This window comes from Salarias fasciatus (assembly GCF_902148845.1).
Source record: "Salarias fasciatus chromosome 23 unlocalized genomic scaffold, fSalaFa1.1 super_scaffold_20, whole genome shotgun sequence".
Taxonomy (NCBI): Eukaryota; Metazoa; Chordata; class Actinopteri; order Blenniiformes; family Blenniidae; genus Salarias; species Salarias fasciatus.
The window spans coordinates 12,298,561-12,323,615 of NW_021941230.1; the positions used below are offsets into that span (position 1 = coordinate 12,298,561).

At 47.0% G+C, this 25,055-nt stretch overlaps 1 protein-coding gene across 1 annotated transcript; it reads right to left on the minus strand.

Moving 5' to 3' along the window:
• Nucleotides 1–4,795: 4,795 nt before the first annotated feature.
• mxra5a (matrix-remodelling associated 5a) lies at nt 4,796–13,839 on the minus strand. Its single transcript, XM_030085776.1, has 7 exons — nt 13,652–13,839; nt 13,442–13,571; nt 12,895–13,285; nt 9,118–12,756; nt 8,087–8,993; nt 6,931–7,260; nt 4,796–6,717 (listed from the first exon to the last, which is right to left on the minus strand). The coding sequence occupies exons 1-7, from the start codon at nt 13,837–13,839 to the stop codon at nt 5,130–5,132; spliced, it is 7,173 nt and encodes a 2,390-aa protein (XP_029941636.1). The 3' UTR covers nt 4,796–5,129.
• Between the last annotated feature and the right edge of the window lie 11,216 nt (nt 13,840–25,055).

The following is a 25,055-nucleotide window of genomic DNA, read 5'->3' on the forward strand; positions in this document are numbered from 1 at the left end:
AAAAATTGTAAACAGTAAAGAAAGTATTTGATGAATGACAAACTCATCTGAACAAATACTTTGACATCTTGATCATTCCAAGTGGAAATGTGGAACAAAGCAGAAAACAAATGTAGAGGTTGATCAGTGAAGACCAAAACATCCTGATGAGCAAAATGCACTAATAGTTTCCTTTGTTTCCTCCAGAGCAGCAGGTGGAAGAGGCGGAGCAGCGGAGACAGAAGACGACGGTCCAGGAGCTGGATCTGGCCCTCGGACCTCAATTCGCACGCCGCTGTATGGATGCGGATGAGGTCCTTCATGTACGGTGGGACCAGTCCATTCAACATTTTTAAAACAATAAAATCTGGGAGCCAGTGCAAATGTAAAGATGAGAAACATTTTATTCCACAATGCTGCGTTTTGTCTTATTCTCTTGTGTTTGTGTGTGTGTGTGTGTGTGTGTGTGTGTATACACACTCACCCACTGGCACATCTTGTTGGTGCTGCCCCCACCAGGTGATGGAGGATCTAGAAATGTGGACAGAAAATGGTTCAGTTCCTTAAATCAGTCTAAAGAGAACAAAGAAATCTGGAAAATGGTCAATAAATGCAGTGACACAATTCAGCCACAAGACGGAGACAGAGTCCACTGTCTTAAACCTCTAAAAAGGTTAAAATACAGAGTAGTTTTTTTTTTTTTTTTAGTTTACATTTCAGTATTTCAGGTTTGATTTGAGCCTAAAAATAACTTCCTGACAGTCAGAAGGTGATTTCCTCTTTTTCAACGTGAATCACTGATTAAGAGACGTTTGTTTTTCTCTCCGCAGCTGCAGGAGCGGGCGGGGTCAAGAGAGACAGACTTTTAGTGGTTGTAATTCCTACTTTTGACCACCAGAGGTCAGACCTTCATTTCTCAATGAACAGTTCCTGTTTCCACGCCCTCTTGTGGACACATGTAGGAATTACAACACTGCTCCAGATTTCCACTGGTTTGATGAACCTCCGACATAAATCACTCTGTTTTCAGTTTAAATTCATTCTTGAAATTTCATTTACAGAGAAATAAAAAAACCATCTGAAGAAAATTGAAAAAGAAAAACATCAATAAAGCGCTTAAAAATTGGAGAACAATTAATTGAAGGTTGGCAGGTAAAATTCATTATATTTGAGTCCCGCTCTTGGCTTTAGGCGAGTTTCAGGATTGACTTCAGGCTCGTTTAAGGCTTTACTTTCAAACCGTTTCAGTCTTGTTTTTAGTTGGATTTACAGTCCAATCGGTGTTGATATTCACCCCCAAATCTCAAAATTCACCTCGTTGAAGTCAAAATCAGAGAAAACCACCTTTCCTGACTTTATGACTTTACTTTACGCAAAGTTCAGTTAGTGGAGTTTTAAAAAATAAATAGAAACTATTAGTTACAGTCAGTTATCAGTAACAGTAATTATTCTAAAATATCACAAAGTAAACACTGTAAAACACTTTCAGGCTGGTTCCAGACCCTGAATGACTTCAAAGTCAGTGAGTAGGTGGAGCAGAAAAAATATCACTTTAATTGATTAGCTGTTATTTTCAATGATAACTGTTGTATCGGCAGCGAAATCTTCAAAAACTTTTTACTGAGAAAAATAAACAATGAATTTTGCAACAGTGTTGGAAAAATAATTCACACATTTTCATCACACATCTAAAGAAGAACAATCCCACCTCCACCCTCAAATCTGACTCAGAATGATCACTGCATAAAACTAAAATAGTTATCTGGATATTGTCACTTCTCGGAGCACATGCAAACATTTGAAACCACAAATACATTGATGTCATTTGTGGAGTAGTGGATCGATAGTGACAGCTGATTATCCTAATCATTAATAATCACATATCTGATATAACATCCTGGACATGAAGTGTTGATCTACGACTCGGATTCATTTCCAGCCTGTTTTCACTCTGAACTGTTGGGAAAACTCCAGCAACTCACCTGGAACACTTCCTGCTCTGCCCCAGTCTGATGCTAAAGGGGGCGGAGCTACGGGAGCAGGTGATGGAGCAGTCCACTGTCTGGGGGGGGGGGGGGGGGGGTGTGTTCATAAAAAATATAAAATATTTTGAGGAAGTTTTCCAAGAGTAAAAATATGTCACTTTACATAAAACTAAAAATTTACCATTTTATTTTTAATCGCCCCCAGTTACATTGTGATTGTTTGGTGAATGTTTATTGGGTGTATTTCAAACCCCCCCTGGGGTCTTGGTTCAGCCCGGCCATCTTAATTAGATTAATTTGTGTGTTTGATTTACTCACAGTGTCTTCTGCTGATGGTTGACAAACGAGACGTTCTTCAACTCATTCAGATTTCACTTCAATCTTCTTTTCAGGGCAAAGTGGTGAAAACCTGGACTGTTGTAATTCCTACATCTGTCCACAAGAGGGCGAGAAAACAGGAGGAGCGCTGTCCTTTCAGAAATTGAAGTTTGCTGTAGTAGTTCCTATTTTAAACCACCAGAGGGCAGACCTCCATTTCTCAACAAGCAGCTCCTCCTGATTTTGCGCCCTCTTGTGGACAAATGTATGAATTACAACAACAGTCCAGATTTCCACCAGTTTGACGAACCTCCAACAAAAATCACTGTTTGAAGCTGAGAATCCACTCAGTTTGGATTCACTCTTCAAAATTTATTCTGAATATTTACAAATTTATATTATATTATTCATTTATTATATTTATTTGTGCTGCTGCTCGTTTCCTTCCACGTCATTGACTTGTCTGAGCGACTGACTTTACTTCAAGGTTAAAAACATCAAATGCACCGGTGGTTTCTAAAACTGCAGAAAGCCAATGAGTCGTTTATCTGCTCTGATCCTCATCAGTCTGTAGATGTTGACAGTGACTGAACACAGACACTTTACAGGTAAGGCTGAGTCTGAACCTCCACAAGAGACATTTCACCACTTTTCACCCGATCAAACTCACCTGGAGCCACAAAACGTGTCAAACCATAATGTTAAACCTTTTAAACATCTTATTCCAGACTGCAACAGTTTGAAGGTTTTAGACATTTGACCTGTTTCAGGTTTGTGTTTGATCGCGTCCAGACGGCTGCAGAGCTCCTCTGATGGCTGTGATTCCAGCTCGAAGCCGCTGGGCTCATTTGACCCGGAGTTTTAATGAGCCAGACTTTGTTTGAAGTGATTGTCGGAGTAATGACAGTCAGCTGTGAGCACAGAGCTGCTGGGCGGAGCAGGACCTGCTGGAGGAAACTGGGCCACAAACCAAACTGGATTCATCCAAAAAACACAGCAGATGCAACTTCAGGTCTGTCTGAGTGGCTTCGCTGATCAGGAAACCTTTTTCAGAGCTCATAAAAGAGGAAGGACTGATGTTCTGTTCTTTCCTCCCAGACCGTGATGAGCTCTGATCCCTCCTGTTCAGCTTCCTGTGTGAACGTCAGGTCGCTGATCGGAGCGCCGTGCACGTTCTGCAGCAGCTCCCGCAGAACAGACTGCAGAACCAAGAGTTCTCCGGAGGTCAGAGGTCTCCACAGCTGGTTGATGTGTCAATGGATTAGAATCAATACCTCTGATCGGCTTTCTGATCCGATAACAGTCAAAAAAAATCAATGCTGTTAATGATTATGCTCTGCAGCTACAGTTCCAAATATATAGAAGAACACACACACACACACACACACACACACAGCTGAACTAATGGGGGATTTCCTCCTGATTCCAGATGTTTCAGCAGCTCCACTCCCACCAACACTGACCTACTTCATTCACACTAAACTTTCTCAGATTTTCTTCTTGTCTCCATTTCAGAAAAGTTAATAAATTCACAGAGTGTGGCTTGAAAGAGTGAATATTCTCGTGTCATGATCATGATCTCCCCTCATCGAACCCAAACTCGCAGTTTCAGAACGAAGAAATCTTTTATTTAAATATGGAAACATATCAATCAATCTGTCAAAGACAAATATAAAAAAATACAAAACAAGAAAACAACCACAATCTGCACATCACAGAAAACAAACAGCAACAATTCACTCCACAATTAACTTAGACTGAGTTGTTTCCAAGAGAGGAAATGAAGCAATGAAGATTATTGTGCAGCTTGACATAATCTGTCACTGTCAGCAGTCATTTAAGGTACAAAATGATATTAAAGATGTGATGAAAAGAACATAAATGAGCATCAACCAGTGAGGATGTGCTACTGTGACTGGAGGAGATAATCCCGAGATCTGCTGCTTTGATTCAACATCAGAGACGTTCTCATGACTTCACATCAAACGGCTGACGTTTAACTGTATTTTCAGATGTTTTAAGGCCGTTTCTACAGCTTTAGTTCAGTTATTTTCATTTTTTAAGCCAATTTAGATCTTTTTTATCTGCTATTTTAATAGTTTCAGTGTTGAACCCATTTTGACTCCTTCAGAAGTTTAGACAATGTCTGGAGCTTTTCCAGTAGTTTAAGCTGTTTTATCCAAGTGATTTGACCATTTTGATTTGTTTTCCTTTGTTAGCTGATTTCTGCTCATCTCAGAGCTCCAGGTAAAGCTGTCAGTCAAAGTAAATGAGTAAAACTCTCAGTTTTCCTCTGAAACTTTCCATTTTTTGGATTTAATCCCGATGATTTTGCCCAGAGGAAACATTTCTCATTGTTGGAGAAGACAGATTTTACTGGATCGATACTTTAAACACTGTCTGTTGTGTGTAGTTTTTTGCAGACCTGTGACATTGTTGGTGTTTCTCAGAAATGAATGTGTTGCATTTGGTGCTACATAAATAAAGCTGAGTTGAAACCTGAGAGACGTTACAGAGCGGCTGAGAAGCCACATGCAGTTTGAACACTTCTGATCTTTTGTTTAGGAAAGAGGAAAAGAAATGTACCCTTCGTAATTTTTTAATTATTTTATTAGCATTTTTTTTTTTTTTTTTACTTAGCAATTTTTGGCCTTTTAGCTATTTAACCTGTTTATCCCTTTTTGAATCAAGAAACAAGAGTCCTGGTGTGGAAATAAAATAAAATCTCTATTTACATCTGTCTCGTGAGGGTGACGGGGTTCCACTGCAGACGGGCTGCAGACCCCCGAGTCGGCAGTTTCCTGGGCGTACAGTGCGGCGGTAGGGTGGCGATCGACAGTCACGCTTTCAGAAGACATTTAGAAAGGTGGATCTGGAGTCGACTCCGATGGCGTTCTTGGCCGTGCAGCGGTAAACGCCAGCGTCTCTCTGCGTGGGGTTCTGGATGATGAGGGAACCTTGCGGATGGAGGTACTTGTTCCCGAAAAGACGCGGCTGCGCGCTGACCGCCAGGCGCATCTTATCGGGCGTCTCCCACGCCACCTCCGCTCTCGGCATTCCCGTCGCTACGCAGTTTATCTGGACGGCCACTCCGCGTTTGGCGTAAGTCACGGACGGAGGGCCGCTGGTGATCCGCGGTGGGAACGCCGAGACAACGACGGACACGGGAAGCACGGAGCTGCCGTACTCGTTGGTGGCGCGGCACGTGTACGGGCCGCGGTCATACAGCGAGACCATCTGGATGGCGAGGGTCCCGTTGGGCAGGACGGCGTAGCGTCCGGCCCTCTGGGGCCTGTTGAGCACGACCCCGCTGGGCAGAGTCCAGGTGAGTCTGAGAGGCTCGCCGGCGGTCTGACAGTGAAGCAGGAGCATCTCTCCGTTCGTGACGCTGACCGGAGCGTCGTACCTGCTGCTGATCTCGGGCTTCCTGCCCGGGGACAGCGTGACGGTGCGCTCCATCAGTCCCCCCACGTATCGGCCCAAGCATTTGTACGTCCCCACCTCGGCCATGGAGGGGTTGCTGATGAGCAGCGAGCCGTCGGGCCGGTGGAAGAACTTTGAGAGCCGAGCTCCGGCGGACAGAGGCGTCCCGCTGGGTAAGATCCAGGTGACGTGTGAGAGCGCCGTGCCCTCCAGCGAGCAGTTCAGGGTCATGGCGTTACCCACGGTGAGCGAGCGGCCGTCCGCCTCAGGACCTCTGACCTGCGGCCTCGCCACGGCCTCCTTCACGGTCAAGTCCACCACCATCTTGACCTCGCCTCCTTCGTTCCGGGCGATGCAGGTCAGCTGCCCCGAGTCCGTCTTCTTTGCGGATCGGATCTCCAAGGTGCCGTTGAGGTGAACCGCCATCCTCTTGCTGTAGTAAGGCGCAGGAAGGATCACGTTCCCGGGAAGCACCCACATGACGCGAGGAGCAGGGGTTCCCTTCGCCACGCAGTCCAGCAGCTTGGGCTGGTCCTGGACGGCGCTCACCCTGATGGCGGCGGCTCCTCTGAGGCCGCTGATCACCGGAGGAGTTACCAACACCTCCAGCGCCGTGACCTTGTGGTCGTGTCCCGCTTTGTTCCGGGCGAGGCAGGTGTAGTTCCCCGCGTCGAAGCGCTGGACCTTCTGAACCACCAGCGTCCCGTCGTTCAGGACCTGGTACTTGTCCAGCGCCGGGGCGATCACTCTGTTTGTGGGAGAAATCCAGGTGATGACGGGCGGCGGTTCACCTCCGGCGTCGCACCTCAGCGTCACGGTTTCCCCGTAGTGAACGCTGAGGCTCTTCTGGTCTTTCCCTTGGATCTGTGGCGGGGAAGCTCCGGCTTTGACCTTGACTCTGATCTTCATCTCATCTTTTCCCAGCTGGTTCTCTGCGTAGCAGGTGTAGTCTCCTTCTTCTGGCGTGCCCACGTCATTCAGGTAGAGAGTCCCATTGTCGAACACCACATACCTGCGTGGAACGGACAACCGGGAGGGAACAGGTGAATTCTCCATCCGTCACACGCCATAATTATGTTTTTCACTTTGACCATCACGCCTGTAATACTAGCAGCAGTTACATTTATCTTTCATTCAAACGGTATTCCGTTCTCAAAATAAGGGCCAAGATCAGCCAAAAAATAATAATTTCCCCAGTGGCTTTTATCTTTATCTCTGCTCGTACCGGCGACTGCGACCCGCAGCGATCCCGTCCTTCTGTTTGACCGGGTTGACCATGGTGCCGTCCGGCAGCGCCCAGCTGATCTCTGGGTAGGGCAGTCCGGACGCCACGCAGTCCACCTTCAGGTCTCCGCCGTACAGCACCTCCTGGCTGGAGCGCTGCTGCTGCTTGTGCTCGATCTTGGCGGCTCTGGTCAGAACGCCGAGCTCCAGCAGGACGTAGTCGTCGCCCAGCTTGTTGCGAGCCACGCACAAGTAGTCGCCGCTGTCCTGGTCGGTGACGGAGCGGACGGTTAGCGAGCCGTTGGAGAAGACTTTGATCCTGGGGTCAACGCTGCGAGAACAAAAGGAACGATTACAGTCAGCCCGCAGCCGATGATAATGACGGGGTAATGTCAGGGGAGATCAGGGGGAACAGGAAGTGGATTTTACTGACGGAGGCAGCTGCCATGTAGCTCAGTTGGGAACAGTTTGGGTCTGAAACCTGAAACTCGAGAGCTTTGTGTGTCTGTGGTTGCTGTGTGACACTTCTACAAATTAGAAGGAAACACACTTCATCTGATTTCTGAAGATATCTTTATGAATATTAAGTATTTATAACTTTGATGTGCATTACAGCTGTACTTTGAGTCCTCTTTTACTCTGAATTCTACTTTTTATGGGTTTGAACTCCTCTGGGTAATTACTGGTTCTTGCAGAGTTTTCCGGTTACTGACCATTTGCTGACCAAAAATACTGTCTAGAACTGCTAAAACAGCTAAAATCGCAATGAAATAAAACAGCTACACTGACTGAAACAAATAAAAGTAAGGAAAAAGGTAGCATGGCTGAAATAACCAAGGTAATCTAACTTTGCTAAAATCTTGAAAGTCTGAGACCCCTAAAATTGCTGTAATGGATAAAATATAGAAAATTTCTCAAACTACAAGAAAAATGTGCCTTTTAAAGTATCGATCCAAAAAAAAAAAAAAAAAAAAAAGTTAAAATAAAATGCTTAAAGAACTTAAAGCACTGAATAAAAGTAATAATAATAATAATAATAATAATATAAAAAAACAAAAAACAAGCAGAATTAAAATAGCTGAAAAAAGCTAAAAGGTTTAAAACCTTCTGATAAAGATAAAAAAAGAAGACGTGGCCTGAACCCTGCTCTTCCTCACCTGTACTGGATGTCCACCAGCCTCTTGGACGGAGTCCTCCAGATGATGCGGGGCTCTGGTTCTCCCTGAGCCTGACAGTGGAGCAGGACCGTGCTGCCGTAGACCACGTCGGTCCTCTGAGGAGAGGACGAGCTGATCCTGGCCTTGGCGGAGAGCGCCGTCTTCCTGACGCTCAGGTTCACCGTCCTCCTGCTGTGCGCCACCCCGTTACTGGCCCAACACTCGTATCGCCCGGCGTTTCCTGAGCCCAGCTCTCGGATGTGCAGGGTCCCGTTGGGGAAGACCGCCATGTTGCGCGCAGTGGCGGACTGGGCGGCGGCCAGCTGCAGGCCGTCGGGCGCGGTCCAGCGGACGACGGGCGGCGGCGCCCCTGAGGCGGTGCAGTGTAAGAAGGCGCTGCTGCCCTCGGGGAGGCTGCTGTTCTCGTGGAGGGCCTGCCGGATGACGGGAGGCAGCACCGACACGTGAAGACGCACCGACGCCGAGTCGGCGCCGGCCACGTTGCTACCCAGGCACTTGTAGACGCCTCTGTCGGTGTACCTGACCTCGCCGATCTGGAGGGTCCCGTCGGCGAGCACGGCAATGCGCTGCTGCGAGGCGCCGGCGGGCATGTGGGCCTGGTTAGGAAGCACCCAGGTGACCCGGGGGGCGGGATGTCCTTCCACTTTACACTCCAACTCCATTTTGCTGCCAACGTTCACAGAGACGTCTCTGTGGCGAGGCTGCAGCACCCGCGGGTGCTCAGACAGCACCACGAGGCTGACCAGCATCCGGTCTGTGCCGTACTGGTTCTGGACCGTGCACAGGTACTGGTTCTGGTCTGACGGCTCGGTGTTCCTGATGATTAAGGTCCCGTTCTGGTGGACTTCAAACCTCTGGACCCTCATGTTCCTGGCGATGCTCGCCCCTGTGTGAAAACAGAGACAGGATGACTGATGGCTTTTTTTGATTCTTTATCATGAGCTTTACCAGATTAAACCTGCCCGTCTAAATGTAGGCATATTTGGGTTTTGACCGTCAGTTATACGTACCAGTCGAGACTTTGGTCCACGACAGGAAGGGCATCGGATCGCCGTCAGCCTCACAGGGAAGCACGGCGTCTGTTTCAGCTCTCACAGTCACAGTTTGGAAGTTGTTCTTCGTTATGGTTGGTTTTCCTCTTGAAGATGTTCGCCCAGGCAGCAGGGGTCTTCCGTCCGTGCTGGTTCGTGGTTGCTCTGTGGAGGGTCTGGATGGGCCTGGAGCAGGAGGGGGCGCTGTCTGGCTGCTGACCTGCAGGCTGCTCACTGTTGAATGTTGGCCTGCAGGCCTGCGGTCAGCTGTAGGATGGAAGTCTGTTCCTCTGTCTGGCTCTGGCGTGGTGATAGTGGAGGTCATGTCTTCCTCTTGACTCTGGCTGACTGTCGTGGCTGGAGTTGGCACTGGAGGGTAGATCCTGTCACCTGTGGAGGAGATGGGTGACGGGACTGTGGATGGAGTTACAGTATGAAGAAGAGTAGAGGCAGCAGGAGGCGGAGTTATTCTCTCCGGATCCTCCACAGACTCTGTGCTTGTGGTTTGATTTTGCTCATGATACAGACTTCGGGGTAACTCTGTGGTAACCTGATCTGTTGAATAAAGTGTGCTCCGGATTGTAATTAATGCGCTGGAAGAGTATCCAGATGTTGTTTCAGATGAGGTGAATGGACGTGGAGGCGAGGTGAAAGCTGCATCATTCTCCTGCGTGTGCGGATTCCCTGATTGATTCCTCATTCCATCTGTTTGTGTTTGGACACGGAAGCCCTCAGTGGTTCCCTCAGGATGTGGCTCTGGTCCAGGGCCTTCGGGGAGGGGTGCTGCCTCCGAGGGCTGAGCAGGTGGAAGAGGACTCGGCGGAGGGGCTGAGTACTCTGGCAGAGCCGCTGTGTGGGAATTCATCTTTCCATGACCGGCTCCTGCAGACGTTATTGGAAACGACGGCGCTGCCGATGTGCTCTTCATCTGCGGTTTGGCCGACGGTAGACGTCTGCGCTTGGTTTGAGAAGATGTTTTATGTGAGGAGGGTCTGGTGGTTTCTTCGTGGTCGTGTCGAGAGAGCTCGCCCGCTCTATGACTCAGTCTGCCTGATGACGCCACTTGGCTGACGGTGAATGGAACGGCGGTGCCGAGGAGCGCCGTCGTAACGTCCAGCGGCTCCGTCTTTGAGCGCGGGGAGGCGGCGGGAGTCACTGGCGCTGCGGGTCGACTCAGCTTGTGCCTCCTCCTGTTCTGTCCTCTCCTCCGACCTCCATTCCTCCTCCTGGAGTTGGGTTGCTCAGATCTGCTCTGTGTTGACGACGCCGTCGTCGGCGCTGTCGAGACCATTTGCTCAGACTGCAAATCATCAAAGTTTGTCTGTAATTTCGCAGTGACACTCAGATGTTTTCCATTGTGTTTTTGACTCGTGGCCGATTCATTGGGGTTGACTGAAGGGATGATCTCACTTCCCTGAACAGAGGACTCTCCAGCAGCGACGTCTGATTTATCCATATTGTCACTTTTATGCTCTGAATCACTGACGTCTGACCAGTCGGCTGTTTGGACTCCATCATCCTCTGAATACACGCTGTGATCTTGGAGCGAAACTGTCCTGCTGCTCGCAGTGTTTGAAATCTCCTGCCACAGAGTGACAGTGTGTAAAGGAACAGATGTGGTCTGTGGCAGGAAACCTGTGTGTTGGGCCAAGTGTGTATCGCGGCTTGTGTGCCACTCGCTGTATGCACTCAGTGTGATGTCTGCTGCTTCTGTTGTGGCCTGCATGTAGTGCTGGAAGTTGGAAGTCATCTCGGAAGGATTCGGTGTGGTGTACCTCTCAGATGCCTCATGCGTGCTTTGGCTTTGGATGCTGTGTTTATTACTTTTTATTTGTGGATGTTGTGGAGGAGTGTGTGCTGTAGTCAAGTCATCCTCGTCTCTTTTTTCTAACGCTGTCACGCCATCAGAAGCCTGCGTCGTCGGCTCCGTCGCCGTCCTCTCTGGGAATGGAGACGCAGTAATTACTGCGTTTCTATCTCGAATCTTTGCCAGAATATCAGCCCATTTCTCTGGGTCTATTTTACTCTTTGACACGTTAATCCTCCTCCTGTTCTGAACAGGGTTTTTCCTCTCTGTCACACGTGTTGTCGCTGGTCTCTGGAGCACCGGTGGCCTCCGTCGCAGAGTCCTGGTGGGTAGGAGGCCTCTCCTGCCTGGAACCACACTGCCAGACACCCTCCTTCTGACGGGATCTTCGTGGTTTGTTGAAGTCCCCTCCTGAAACACCTCGCCGTCCCCGGAAACCTCCTCCGTGTCTCCTGACGGGACTGTAATCTGAGTACTGACTCCAGAGGCCGACTGAGGCTGAGCTGGAAATTTTCTGAAAGGTCTTAGGATCCCTTTGTGCTTGACGACGACCACTCTGGTGGTCAGAGTATCCACGCCGTGTTGATTCAAGGCAATGCATTTATAATAACCGCCGTCCAATGGCAGAAGCTTTGCTATATGTAAAGTGCCGTTTGGGTAGACTGAAGTGCGGGAGGTGTTTGTTTGGGAACTAACAATGTTGTTATGTGGTAAAATCCAATGAATTTCAGGATCTGGGGATCCGGATGCCTCACAAGGCAGGGAGACAGGGTTCCCTACAGACCCCTCCACAGTGGACGTGTCCTCTCCTGGAGGAGGGCTGGATGATTCATGCACTGTTAAATGAAAAGGCATGACAGCAAAGTCTCCCTGAACCCTGGAGACGCAGTAGTAAACCCCTGCATCGGTGTGGCTGACAGCTTTAATGAGCAGCCGTCCGTCGCTGTGAACAGAGACCCTGCTGTCTGTGCCACGGTCGGAGGCCTCCAGCCTGGAGCCGTCCGGCAGCGTCCACTGGACCGCCGGCCGGCCTGAGCTGTGCACGTTACAGTACATTTCACTTGGGCTTCCCACGAGGGCGCTCAGCATCCTCTGAGTCGTGTTTATTGACTCGATCGTGACCCACGTCCTCCTCTGTCTCCGCATCGCTTCAATGTCGACGTTCTCTGAAAGGTCTGTGCTCAGGGTCAGTTTCACCATCTTTGCCGACGACTGAGGCCTGTTCAGCTGGAGGTCCACGGACGGCTGCATCAGCCACTCCGGCTGGGCCATCATGTTTGCTTTGACCCCCGTGTAGTACAGGGCGTCTTTCTCAGAGTCCTGTCTGAACGCGTATGTGGGATGAGGGTCTTGGCTCACAATAATCCCCCTTTGTAAGTGAGCAGGCACAGAGCTGTAGTACGCAATCAGCCTCCACAGCTGCTCATATTTCTCTCGGTCCACTGGACAGTCAAGATCCACGGACAAAGAAATGTTGGCGGTGAGGTGAAGCTGGTCCACCTGCTCCCAGCTGGCCTTTGTCAGTTCTTTGGGCTCCTCGACGCGACAATCCAAGTCCACCTCGTTCCCATGTTCATCCGACAGGCCCAGAGAGACGCTTCCAAGGGATTCTCTGAAGTCCTCGATGGTCAAGACCTCGCTCTCCACGTCCTCAGGCGGGCTTGTTCTGAGAGCTGAGCTGACGACGGGCCGGCTGCACAGCAGACCCTCCGCGGCGAGGAGTTCTCCACCCTGGAGGTGTTTCGGAGATGAACACACGGGACACAGCTGACCACCGGGAAGAGCACGGTCCTTTTTACACTTCAGCACTCCTGGAGTGAAAGAAAACAAGGCCACAGTGAGTGCCTTCACTCAGAGCTTCATCTGTTCAGGACGTTCTCATTCAACTCTTTTTTATGTGTGGTATTGAGGTCAGTCATGAGAGTGCAATTACAGCATCGACGTGTTACCTGGGTACGTGGCGTTCCAGCTGTGTAGCCACTTCATGCTGCAGTCGCAGGTCCACGGGTTCCCCTGCAGGTACAGGTTCTCCAGCTGGGGCGCCGAGGCCAGCAGCCCGGGCCGCAGCGACGTCAGCTGGTTGTCGGACAAGTAGAGGTGTCTCAGGGTGGAGACGTGGAAGCTGCCCATCACGCTGAAGGTGCTGAAGGTGGCCGGGTGCAGCTGCTGCAGCCGGTTGCCCTCCAGCTGCAGTAGGCGCAGGGAGGTGAGGCCCTGGAAGGCGTCGGGATGGATGGACTCCACGCGGTTGTGGTCGAGGTGCAGCCTGGTCAAAGACCACAGACCGTGGAAGGTGTCCCTGGTGACCTCCGTCAGCTTGTTGTAGCTCATCTTCAACATCTACAACACACGAGAAGACAGACAATACTGACACACTGTCCCAACACAGGAAAGGAACCTTCAAGAAAGCGATTTATAGAATTCATCTGTCGATACAACCTTATCTCTGACAGACTCAGAACTGATGGAGGACAAACGCTGTAAATAGGGCATCACCTGAAGTGAAGCGAGGTCTTTGAACACACCAGCAGGCAGACTCTGGATTTCGTTCCCATGAATCATGAGCAGCTCCAGTTTTCTCAGACCTGCCAGTGATTTTTCTGTGATCCTGCTGATGCTGTTGAATCTGGAAGGTAAAAACAGAGCATGAAGCGCTTCACAGCCGCGTCCGCAGTCCGAGCAGCGACGGTGCAGAGGCGGACCGACCCCAGGTTCATGCGCGTCACGTGTTTGGGGACCGTCGCCGGGACGCCGACCAGCGAGCGGAAGGTGCAGTGGAGCTCCACGGGCTGGGGGCAGGAGCAGGGACGAGGGCAAGGGAGGCTCACCGCGGGGGGCAGAACCGTCACGGTCACCAGCAGAAGCTGCAGGACGCCGGCGGCAGCAGGACCCATCTTCACGAGGAGCAGGAGGAGCAGGAGGAGCAGTCACAGCCTGTGTCCGAGCTGCAGGACCAGACAGGCAACGAAGAGCTTAAATAAATGCTTTTCATACGGAGTGGAGTGTCAAACATCTGGTCTGCAGCCCAAAAGTGGCCCAAAATAGACACAAAGAACTCAAAATACCTTTCTTTATTACTTTAGATTAAAAATAACTGCATCTTCTAATTTTTGAATTTTAGAGGTTGTAATGGTTCACTTTTGTTTATAATCCAGAAATCTGCAACTTTAGAACTGAAAAAGATATAATCACCCTAAACCAAATCAAATTCCCCTCTTTAACTGTTTAAATTTTGCTTTTTTAGATATTTGTCACTTTTAGCCAGGAGATAAAAAGTCCTCCTGTTACAGGCTGAATTTTGTGAAACCTTAATGGGAATGAGCCATGGGAATGGGACATGAGCCAGAAAACTTCAAACATCTCTATTTCTCAGTAACTTCATATTTCATTATTCCATTACACTGTGTCATCTATTCCAATGAAAATACAACCTCCAGTACAGACAATCACAAAAACACAGTTAAAGATAATATTTATAAATGAAAACTTCAAAATAATCTAATTTAAGGACAAAACTCATGTTGTTTTATCTAAACTAAAAAAAAAAAAAATAGTCAGGATATTTGAGAGAAATCTAAAAGACAGACTTTAATGAGTTATCACTGCCAGCACATGGACAGAAGCAGGATTACAGAAATGCTACAGTGCAGCTTTAATCCCTTCACTGAGTCACTCCTATCTTTCTATCAAATGTGATTTAATATTTTGCTAAAATAAAAGAAACAGTTGGATCTCAGTGTGTAAGTCCAGATAATCTTCTCCTCTACAGAGAAGACCCCTCCGGCTGTTGAGGGTCCGCACACCGTTCACAAAGCAATAATCCTCAGAAAGTTCAGCTTTATCCGCTCTGAAGTTCCTGCGCGCGCTCGTGAATGGAGGAGCGCAGCGCATCTTTCACGCGCACTGCGCACAAACTCTGAAGCTTTCTCTCTCTAATCAAACTGCACTTTAAATAAGAAAGAGAGAGAGAGGTGACATTTTTTTTTACCTCAAACCCGTGAAAGTCTTTCCCTGCTGCACTTCTCATATTCCATCTCTGCAGGAGTTGATCCAAAGCGCGCGCTGCGAGCGGAACGGGGAACTAAAGCCGTGAAGTCCCGCACGGAGAGAGGATTTACCGCACACTGCGGAGGTGGACTCCGGCGCGGTGAAGGTGGATCCTGAGGGGGAGAGAGCCGCTGCGACTGCGGGCTGCTCTGTGGAGCATCAGGGAGGAGGAGGAGGAGGAGGAGGAGGAGGAGAAGGAGGAGGAGGAGGAGGAGGAGGAGGAGTGCTGGAGCGCAGGAGGAGCCACGCAGCTCCACACACTCCACACACACACACACACACACACCTCACACATCATCATCAAACCGAGGCAAACACTGCTGGAGCAGGGCCGGAACCAGGATTTCACAGGCCAGACTTGTCAGAGCTGGACAGACTGGATCCTGCAGCTCGATGCCTCCTTCGCCTCAATCCAGCATCATGCTGATTGAAGAAAACCACTTCAATTCAATGTTTGTTTTCTTGCTGCTTTGCACCTATAAAATCTTACTGCATTCACTCGTAATATGTCACAAAAAAAAAAAAAAAAAAAAAATCAAACCATTTCTACACATTTCTGAAGTTTCTCAGCCGGAGGAGCCCAGAATAATTTGTAGCCTGGATGCTTTGAAATGCTCAGCTTGTGTATTTGCAGCATGTCAGAGTAAAAAGAGGGAAGCTGAAGTAAGGCACACAGGCCTTTCATTAACACTGACTAATACTCGACGGCATGGACGCCCAACAAGTACAGACAGGAGAGAACGATGAGCTGCACATGGAAGAACCTGGAGATCTTTCTGATTTCTGCTCCTGATTGGATAGTCCGACATTTCTGGTCACGCAGAAGTCTTCGCAGACCTCAGTCTATGATGGTGTTGAAGAGAGAAAGGAAGAGGAGGTCTTCATGGAAAAAAACCTACTGACTGGAGCTGTACTGCTGGAGAACATGTTTCAGAAAAGGTTTACGCTCCTCCGGAAACGTCTCGCCCGCAACGCCGTCGTCATGTGAACGACACATCGTGACGGTGTGAGGTCCTCAGAGGATTACGAGTGCAAAGGTGGAAAATTTCATAAAAAGCAGCAAATAAACCAGGAATTCATGAAGATCCGCTCCAATGCAAGCGGACATTCTCCAGTTTTTCCAGTAGTTCTGTTTTCTCTGGAAGGATCTGTTACCTGGACGGAAGAGAAAGAATCTGGAACCGGCAAACAGAAGACACTCTGAGACTTTTACAGCTGTAATAACTCACAGGTTTCAAACAGACCTCACTGGATTGGAAAAAAAAAATTGGACTGAGAGCCGTTTGATGCAGGAAGAAAGAAGATCAATTGAAGAAAACAGCTGAAGCAGCGAATATTACTCAAACAAAAACACCAAGAGCCAAAACTGTTCTTGTAAAGTCGCATAAAAAAACTAAAATAAAGCTAAACTGGAAAAAAAGGAACAAAAGAACTCGAGCTAAAATGATGAAAACAGTTAAAATAGCTACACATTAATATAAATGGGTCTTCATTGTAGCTCTAAAATTGTAAAAATGCCACATAAACCACAGTTCTGGTCACTTTAACAGAACTCTGTCACATCTGTTAGATCGAATACAGCATCAGCTTTGTGTCCTCATGTAATAAAGTCTGTCAGACAATTCAGACTTTCATTATAAACATGTGGGACCATTGATTTGGGGCTTTTTTGTGGACTTGGCTGAACTTGACAGCTTCAGTTTGAGCAGCAACGTCAGTTATGCCCAGTTCTCCATCTTTCAGCTTTATAATTACAGATTCCTTCCATGGAATAAAGTCTGTGATGAGAGGCGCACACAGACCACAAACATCTGCCTTAACTGCAAAATTACTCGAAGAAAAGAAAAATATAATCGATTAAACAAAAACAAAAACAAACAAACAGTAGCTGGAAAGCTGTGGTGGCAGAGGTCTAAAATCAGAAACTGAAAATGTTAGTTCTGCACATTTAATTATGCAGTAAATGTTGAATTATGACATGTAGTGAAATGCCACACCCTGAAAAGTTTGTATTGTTTTGCAAACATTTCAGATTTTAATTAAAAATATTTTAATCAAGCTAATACCATAATCAACTGAGTAAGATAATATCAAGAGATCACATTGAGAAACAAGGTTTATCAAAATGAGGACAAAACAGTTTTGAACACACAGAATGAGACGAATCAATCTGTGAAGGTTTCATCTGATGGTATCTGGAGTCTGTATTTTCAGAAACACACTTTTTTCTACACTATTCTTTTCTACAGAACATCAAACTGAACAAAGACGGATAATCATCAGAGAACTGACTGCTCCAAACACTTCATTCAGAAAAGACAACGTGCGCTGGCAACTTCTCATTATCTTTTGGCTTTAATGCGTTAAAGTCATTTTAAACTCAAAGAAGCGTTTATCCACAATGAATGATCCATCAGTAAGCGTTGAGTCTGCTCAGGGTTTCAGGGTTTGAGACAAAGTCGACAGTCATCAGTCTTCAGTGTAAATGATTCAGATGATTGAGAGACCTGCGGTCCAGATGGCGTTTGACCAATAAAAGTCCGTGTTTGGGGGAAAGTTGGTCGTATCAGCTTTGAGCCGTCAGCTACTGTGACCAGGTGAAAATAAACTGGACTCAGACAAAGAGTGTGTGTGTGTGTGTGTGTGTGTGTGTGTGTGTGTGTGTGTGTGTGTGTGTGTGTGTGTGTGTGTGCTGTCGTTACAGCAAAGCTCTCTGCTCACACATCTGGTTTCTGTATGCGACTGTGCCGCAGAATGACAATCTGCTTAGCAGCAGAAACCGTGTCTGGACACACTCCTGACATGACGTAAAGGCCGAGGGAAGCTGGAAGCTCCACATGTGCCGAGGCTTCCTGAGGCTGACGAGGCGGCACGAGGTAAAGCGATCAGCTCCTCATCCTGCTGCCTCCACGGAGAGAGAGGCAGAGCGAGCGAGCGAGGCAGGATCCCCCGGGACTTCCTCGCGCTGTTTTCTCCTCCGGCAGCCACAACACGGAGGATTAAACAGGTGGAGCCGTGAGCTCAGGGAAGAAGAAGCTTTACTGCCGGCAGAGAGGAAAAACTTACTCAGTCTGTCAGACTTTTTCTATCTGGCTTCACGAGATGGATTTGACCCTCTGAGTCGAGGACCTGTTTATGGCATCAACTAAAAACAGCATTGTTTTTACACTTCTCGGCTCAAAATGCGTTCAGAGCCGTGCAGGTGGTCATAATGTAACGGCTGACGTGTATTTCCTTTGTTTCCGCGGAGCTGTGTGCTCAGAGGGAAAAACCAGGCGACACGACGCCTGCAGAGTTTTTACAAACTGCCGCCGCCGACCTGCAGACACACCTGAGGCGTCGCCATGGAAACCAGCGACTTGGCTGCCAAGAGCCGTCACACACGCTAATTACAGGAATGTGGGACACACAGACACACACACACACATACACACACACACACACACACACACACACACACACACACACACACACACACACACACACAAATTAACTCACATATGGACCAGGTGGAAAACTGTTGAATGTTTCCTGTGCAGCTGACTTTAGTTTTATTGGCACTTTGGTGCTTTTCTGAGTCAATATGAGAGACATTTGTTTGTATTTCACCTTAAAACAAATAAAATAGACTAAACTACTTAATTCTAACCTGCGATGAAACAGACGGCGTCGTCACAAACTTCACGTTCCTCAGGATGGGGCTCTATTCTGTTTCTGAAGCTTCAGTAAAAGAATCCAGCGCTCACATCCAGCTGCAGCTCAGTCTGAGGCACAGAATGTCTTCTAGACGAGAGGTTACGGTTTGATTCCTATCGTCACCTGTACGTGTGTCACCAATGGACTGTAAATTTAAAATCGCTACGACCAAAAAACACAAAGAGTTAGAATGACTCGGTACACTGGCTGGAAACGACAGGAATCCTTGTCTGTACGGAGCAGAGGTCAGCAGCTGCAGAGAGAGGAAAGCTCCCGGGGGGACGGAGGTGTGAGAGTGTCGGGTGAGCACCTGATTTGAGCAGTGATGAACTGTGATTGGATCCGTGCTGCTGCCGGTGTGAAGGCATGTTCAGTAAATGTCCGGTCCCCCGTCGGTCTCCCTCTTGGCTCCTCCGGGTCTGAGCCGGTCTCGTGTTTCCTCAGCTGGGACCGACCGGTCGTTTGTCTCCATCGGCGAACAGATGAGTCTCCTGAGGAAAAGGATGAGACATCAGACTTCCAGACGGCAGAGCTGCTGCAGGTTTCACTCCGCTGCACTCCTCCAATTCAACACACTCGTACATACATGAGGGAAAAATGCTGTTTAAATGGACGGCATGTGAATTAAATATGAACGTCACTGCAAAGGGTCTGAATATTTATGACCAAGCGATATTTCAGTTTTTCTTTTTAATAATTTTGCAAAAATGTCTACATTTCTGCATTTTTCTGCCAAGATGGGTTGCTGAGTTGATAGGTCAAGACAGGTTGCAATGCAGTGTTCAGAGGATGAGGAGGAGGAACGAGGAGCACCGAGACCCCAAAGTTTAGGAGAAGATAGAACATCTGTGACCAGGAAATCAATCTGACCTCAATAAAAGTAATGATGGATGACTTCATCGCTGCAGCTGCTTGGAAATGAGAGAATTCCATTTATTTTCAGAGATCTGATGTGAAACAGGCTGTGTGAGCTCCGGACTGGAATAAAACCGTGGTCATGTTTCACGCGTGGCCTTGAACGACCTGAAAACGAACAACTGGGACGGATTGAGATGGAAATCCAAGAGTCCAGGGAGTTTAACTGACAGTTCAAGTGATGAGATGCTCAGTTTTTACCACAGAGAGCTCTGTTAGGACAGATTATTCCAACATGTTCTGCAAATGATGGCAGTGTAATTATTTTTCACTCGTTTCAAATGGATGATGAATGAACTGTTGGCTTTATGGATGCAGACTCCTGCTTCAGGGTCAGTGGACCAGAAAAAAGCTGAGACTGACAGAATACACGCACGCTGTACATTCTGCTTTAAGACATAACGTTAATATAGCTTTTCCCACAAAAAAATGGAGCTGCAAATTTAACAAAAAGAATGATTAAATCAGCTCACTGAATCAGAAGTGATGCATTTAACAAATCTCCACCTTTTAATAAATGTGATATTGTATTAAGAATGATTCAATATCTCAATGTTTTTGTTGCTGTAATTTATATTTGAAACCTGGAACCTGAGATCAGATTTTCTACTTGCCACCAAAATGAAAATCGATAAAAACATTTGTTTAAAGATGGTTTTAGGGGAGGTTTGCGATGAAAGGGTTTGCAGAGCTGCAGGTTGGAGACTTTAAAGTGAGTTGACCGGATTTCCATCCGGACTCGTCAGAGATGAGTGGATGTTTGCGTGGGAGCTCTTCTGGGTGATTCCCCGTCAGAATGAGGCCGCTCTCTGCACACATGCTCCGGTTCAGCTGTCGGAGACGAGGGTGATTCATGTGCGTCTGATCCCGGCAGACGCCGGGACGATGAATCTCTCTTCTTGCTCGTCCTGCATCCACCAGCCTGAGTTTAATGTTTCCCTCCACCTCTCCAAGAATTCCTCGGCAGAGCGCTCGCTGAACATCCGCTGTGTGTGTGTGTGTGTGTGTGTGTGTGTGTGTGTGTGTCGGGACGGGCTCGGTTTGCAGACCAGCATGGCCGACCGGCTGAGGAGATCAACACACTCATCAGACGCAGTGAAAGCAGAGAGCGCAGGAGAACCGGGGTGACCGTCGTCTTTAGAAGGAGTTTTTCCACACAGACACGCAGCCGAGGAGTTAATCACATCCAGCTGCCGCGCTGACGGACGACCGGCGCTTGTTCACAGGCCGGGGCACTTTCAGATTAGACCTGGAAATGGAAAAAGCCAGTAAAACCTTTTTGAGCTCACTAAGAACCGAGCGAGCTGCTTGGTTCGGAGTCTAACTCCAACAGTGGAGCAGTGGAGCTCCTGGCTGGAGCCACCGAGGCCCGAGCCGAGAAATAACCAGAAAATGACTCACAGGCATTTTGTATACAGCAGCGCATTTGATTTAGCAACAACGAAAAAGCTTGTTCCACAACTTATTCCAGTGAAATGTGTGGAAAAAACAGCAGCTGGAGCTCAGTTCAGAGGCCAAGGTTCAAATCCCTCCTCCGTAGCTCTGGTTCTTCTCCCTTGTTGTCCATCAACAACAATTCCAACTAATTTGATGAAACAATCTACTTAAGAGGTGAATGTTCTGCCAGGAAAAGGCGTCCATCCCCCCAAACCCCAGGCTTTATATTTAATGAGAGGAGCAGCTAATTCAGGACCTTCTGCACCAAACTGACTCATATTCACACAAAAAACGCTGCTTCGTGAGATCATTACCACTGGAACATGTCGCAGCCTTTAAATCAAGGATGAAATCACAGGATCTACTGGACCAGAGAGCATCGGAGGACGATGTCGCCGATGCTGCTTCATTCAGTCTGGATTCACACAGGAACTCTGTTCAGTTTCAGTGCCTCAGAACTGGCATGAAAGTGGCAAAAAACTGTCATCTTTCTCTTCATTTCAACCATGAAATGATGACTGTGTCCTCGGCGTGTCCACCGTCTCTCCCTCGGCGCTCCGTCACCTCTCCAAGCGCCAGCATTCCTGCCGTGTGACTCAGTCCGGCCTCGCTCGGCTCCACGGAGACTCTCGGCGGTTTTCAGACTTCCTCCCCTTCACAGGGACCGAAGCCGCCGCGCTGCTGGGAACAGGCGAAGCTTTCCAACCCGTTTCATCCCCCCGCTGTGATCTTGCTCCCACCACACACTCGTCTCACAAGTCTGCAGTCTGTGGAGACTTCATGACTCACATCTGACAAGCAAACTGGAGGATCTAAACACTGAAAGCTTTATATTTTAGACTGAAACATATCTGCACAGCTCTGTAGTCTCCCAAATCATCTCATTTAATTTGGATGTTCTAACAATATTTTCAGTGTTTTCAGTGACACTGGCTGAGATGATACAAGACTTGACAGACTTCCTCTGATAAAACAGCTTATTTCCATTTGATTGAGTGAAAGATTCACTTCAGAGCAGCTCCGGAGCCACATGCGGCTGCAGGGTGCAGACCTGTGGAGCCCAGGCGGCTCCACCGGACCTGAATCTGAAGTGAAGCACGCTTCGTTCCAAGCAACTCCTAATTAAGGAGGATCCATCAGGAGCAACTTTGGCCCCGAGAAACCGACACACTTCACCTGAGCGTCCAGGAATTCAGAGTCTAATCTGACACACTCATGGACGGTGTGAGGCTGCGGAGATCCGCTGCAGGAGTCTGTTCAGGTGTGGTCGCCTGTCCTGATGACAGGAGGGTCACACGGCCGCTACGCCGACTTGTAATTAGGGAAACATCACAGGGCAGGTGAACAGAACCACCCAGTCCTGAGGACCGGTGGGGAGGGGGGTCTCACTGTTCAAAGCAGTTTCTCACATCAGTTAAAAAAAAAAAAAAAAAAAAAAAAAAGAAATCAACTGACCAAATACACACAAAAATAAAAAGAAAGGAGCCCTGAAAACGAGCTGAAATATGGAACAAATGAACCCTTCATCGGCTCAGTTGATTTTAGTTTCAGAATTTCCCCTCATCCTGCAGCAGTGTAAACCTACAGTAGCGTCAACAGAAAGTGGTTCAGCTGTTTCGAATCACAAAGTTGGATCTTTCAAGTAATTTTCTGGGAAATGTCACCAGATGTGAATGAATCAGATAATTATAACACCGTTTAACATCGATTTGGGACTGAATCATAAAATAAATCACCTAATAGTCATGTGGTGGACGTTCAGCAGATTTCCACAGAATTACTTTAACGCCGTAACTTTTCTCTCTTTATCTTGTTTAGTGGGAAGAATGGCAGCAGCCGCTCTCCCTCAGGGGGTTTTCATTAGCTGTTTGGTGCAGGAGAGCAGATCCTGACTGTCATCACTTCGATCCAGACACAAACATGACTCACTTTCCACTGTAAACATAACAACCCTGCTCAAAACACAGCACTCAGCACATTAACACGGCTCCCAGCTTCGGCTCTGGGAGATAACGAGGAGAAATCTGAGCTGGCTGACCCAGACTGGATTTATTAGATCAGACGTGCAGAGATAAAAACAGAGGAGAACATGTGGGGAGCAGAAACATCGTGATAACCTTAAAAACCACCAACACCTCCAGTCTGTGAAGTGGAATCCAACACGCTTCATACCAAACATGTGACCACATCATCCAGCAAACACACACTGTGGAAAACAGCCCATTATTTTACTAACCACAATCATCAAGGGTAATGAGGACAATTGAGAAGTTTGCAGATTAAAGATAAACTTTCCACAATTTCCAAACTCGGCACCTTGTAACAAGAAATTCTTGATAATTTTTGCATTTTTTTTTTTTTTTTACAATTTTTAAAAACATTTTAGACCATTCTACATTCTGGTTTATTTATTGCTATATGTTTCAGATTATAAATCACACGTTTCTAATGTTTAGCTGGAAGAACAAAGTCACAGAAGGACCAGGATTAAAAAAAAAATAAAATAAATAAAATTGATTGATTGATTATCAAAAGAAACCAAAATATATAGTCCAGAAAATGCTGTAATTTAATTTTGTTCCATGATCTTTTTAATTTTTTTATTTTAGGGATTAGCTTTTATCATTGTACATTCTGCGTTTCAGTCGTCTTCATCTTCTCACAGAATCGAATGAAAATATGTTTATTTATTTTTCATAATATCACAAGAATGAACACTTAATCCAACTTTTAATCAAAAATATGAACTTATTGAATAAACCTTTGAAAATATAAAGTGCGGTAAAAAATAAAGTGTAGTTGATTTTGGGGTATTTGAAGCGCAGGACAAAGTGTGTGTGTGCTGAATCATCCACACTGCCTGCAGGTAAACCAAAACATTAAAAAAAAATGCAGTTTTGTAGAAAATGAAGGGTGAAGGTGGAAAAAAATGCCACCCACAATACTCCAAATAGAACAAATATCCTCACTTCAAACTAATGGACATCTGCAGCCATCACAGGGTTACCGGCGTCCTGCGTTGCCTGGCAACACTTCGGCGGCTAAGCTAAAGCTAGCACCGCTAGCACGCAGCGTCACGCCGCAAAAAAATCAGCAAACTCAGAGTCCCGTCAACTTACCGGCTGCATATTTGCTTCCATTGGTGTCTTTATCTTTAACAGGATCATCGTATGTTAAAAAAAAGGAACATTTTACTCTTTAAATCTTAATTTCTGGCGGCGTCAGTCAGTGGTAACATGTGGACTTAATTTGTGCGTCATAGTAAATGGTCCGGCCTCAAACAAGGACAAATTAAGAGTTTCCTCGTCAATGATCAGTATTTCTCCTAACAGTTTCGTTAATTTATAGAAATGAAAGGTTTCAATATGAAATTGAGGAGGTGAAAACAGGATCTTCAGTAATACTGAGAATGAAAATTTAGTTACTTTCACTGAAAATCAGTAAATGATCTTTTTTGTTTGTTTTTGAAACAAAATGGAAGAAAATACATCACCAATAAGGTTTTCTCTTTTCTTTTCTTTTGGAAGCTTATGTGTAAATGCCACAATCGTGTAAAGCCCTTTGGTTTGTGTGTCAGGCCATTCGGAGAATAGTACAACGTGAACTTGTCGGCTCCTTTCAGCTGTCTTCTCCATTGAACAGGCCCACTCAGGAAGAAATGTGTTTCAGCTCAAGCAGATGATGTAGTAAACATTGGTAAACATAGCTGCTAATTTCACTTACCAACCAACATACCAACCAACCAACGTACGTAACCACTTTGGTAACGTTTTCCATCTACATGTGGAAAGAAAAGAGAACTGACTGGAACTGTACAAGGGTCTTTCTTGTTGATATTTTCAGAGACTTGCCAACAAAATAGGGACCATGCAAAAAAATTTAACATTTTCATTTGAAAACAAACAGAAGCTCAACAAGTCTTTGTGAACTGATGCTTCACATGCTACATGTTCCAGTGTAGCACGATGGAGACCAATCATCTGATCCCAATCGTTAATGTTCCCCCTAATATAAC

Coding starts and splice junctions, on each gene's coding strand:
- mxra5a (XM_030085776.1), bottom strand. CDS start 13,839: ATGGGTCCTGCTGCCGCCGGCGTCCTGCAGCTTCTGCTGGTGACCGTG. Junction 13,572..13,651: donor GTGACGCGCATGAACCTGGG/GTCGGTCCGCCT, acceptor TTTACCTTCCAG/ATTCAACAGCATCAGCAGGA. Junction 13,286..13,441: donor AAGACCTCGCTTCACTTCAG/GTGATGCCCTAT, acceptor CGTGTGTTGTAG/ATGTTGAAGATGAGCTACAA.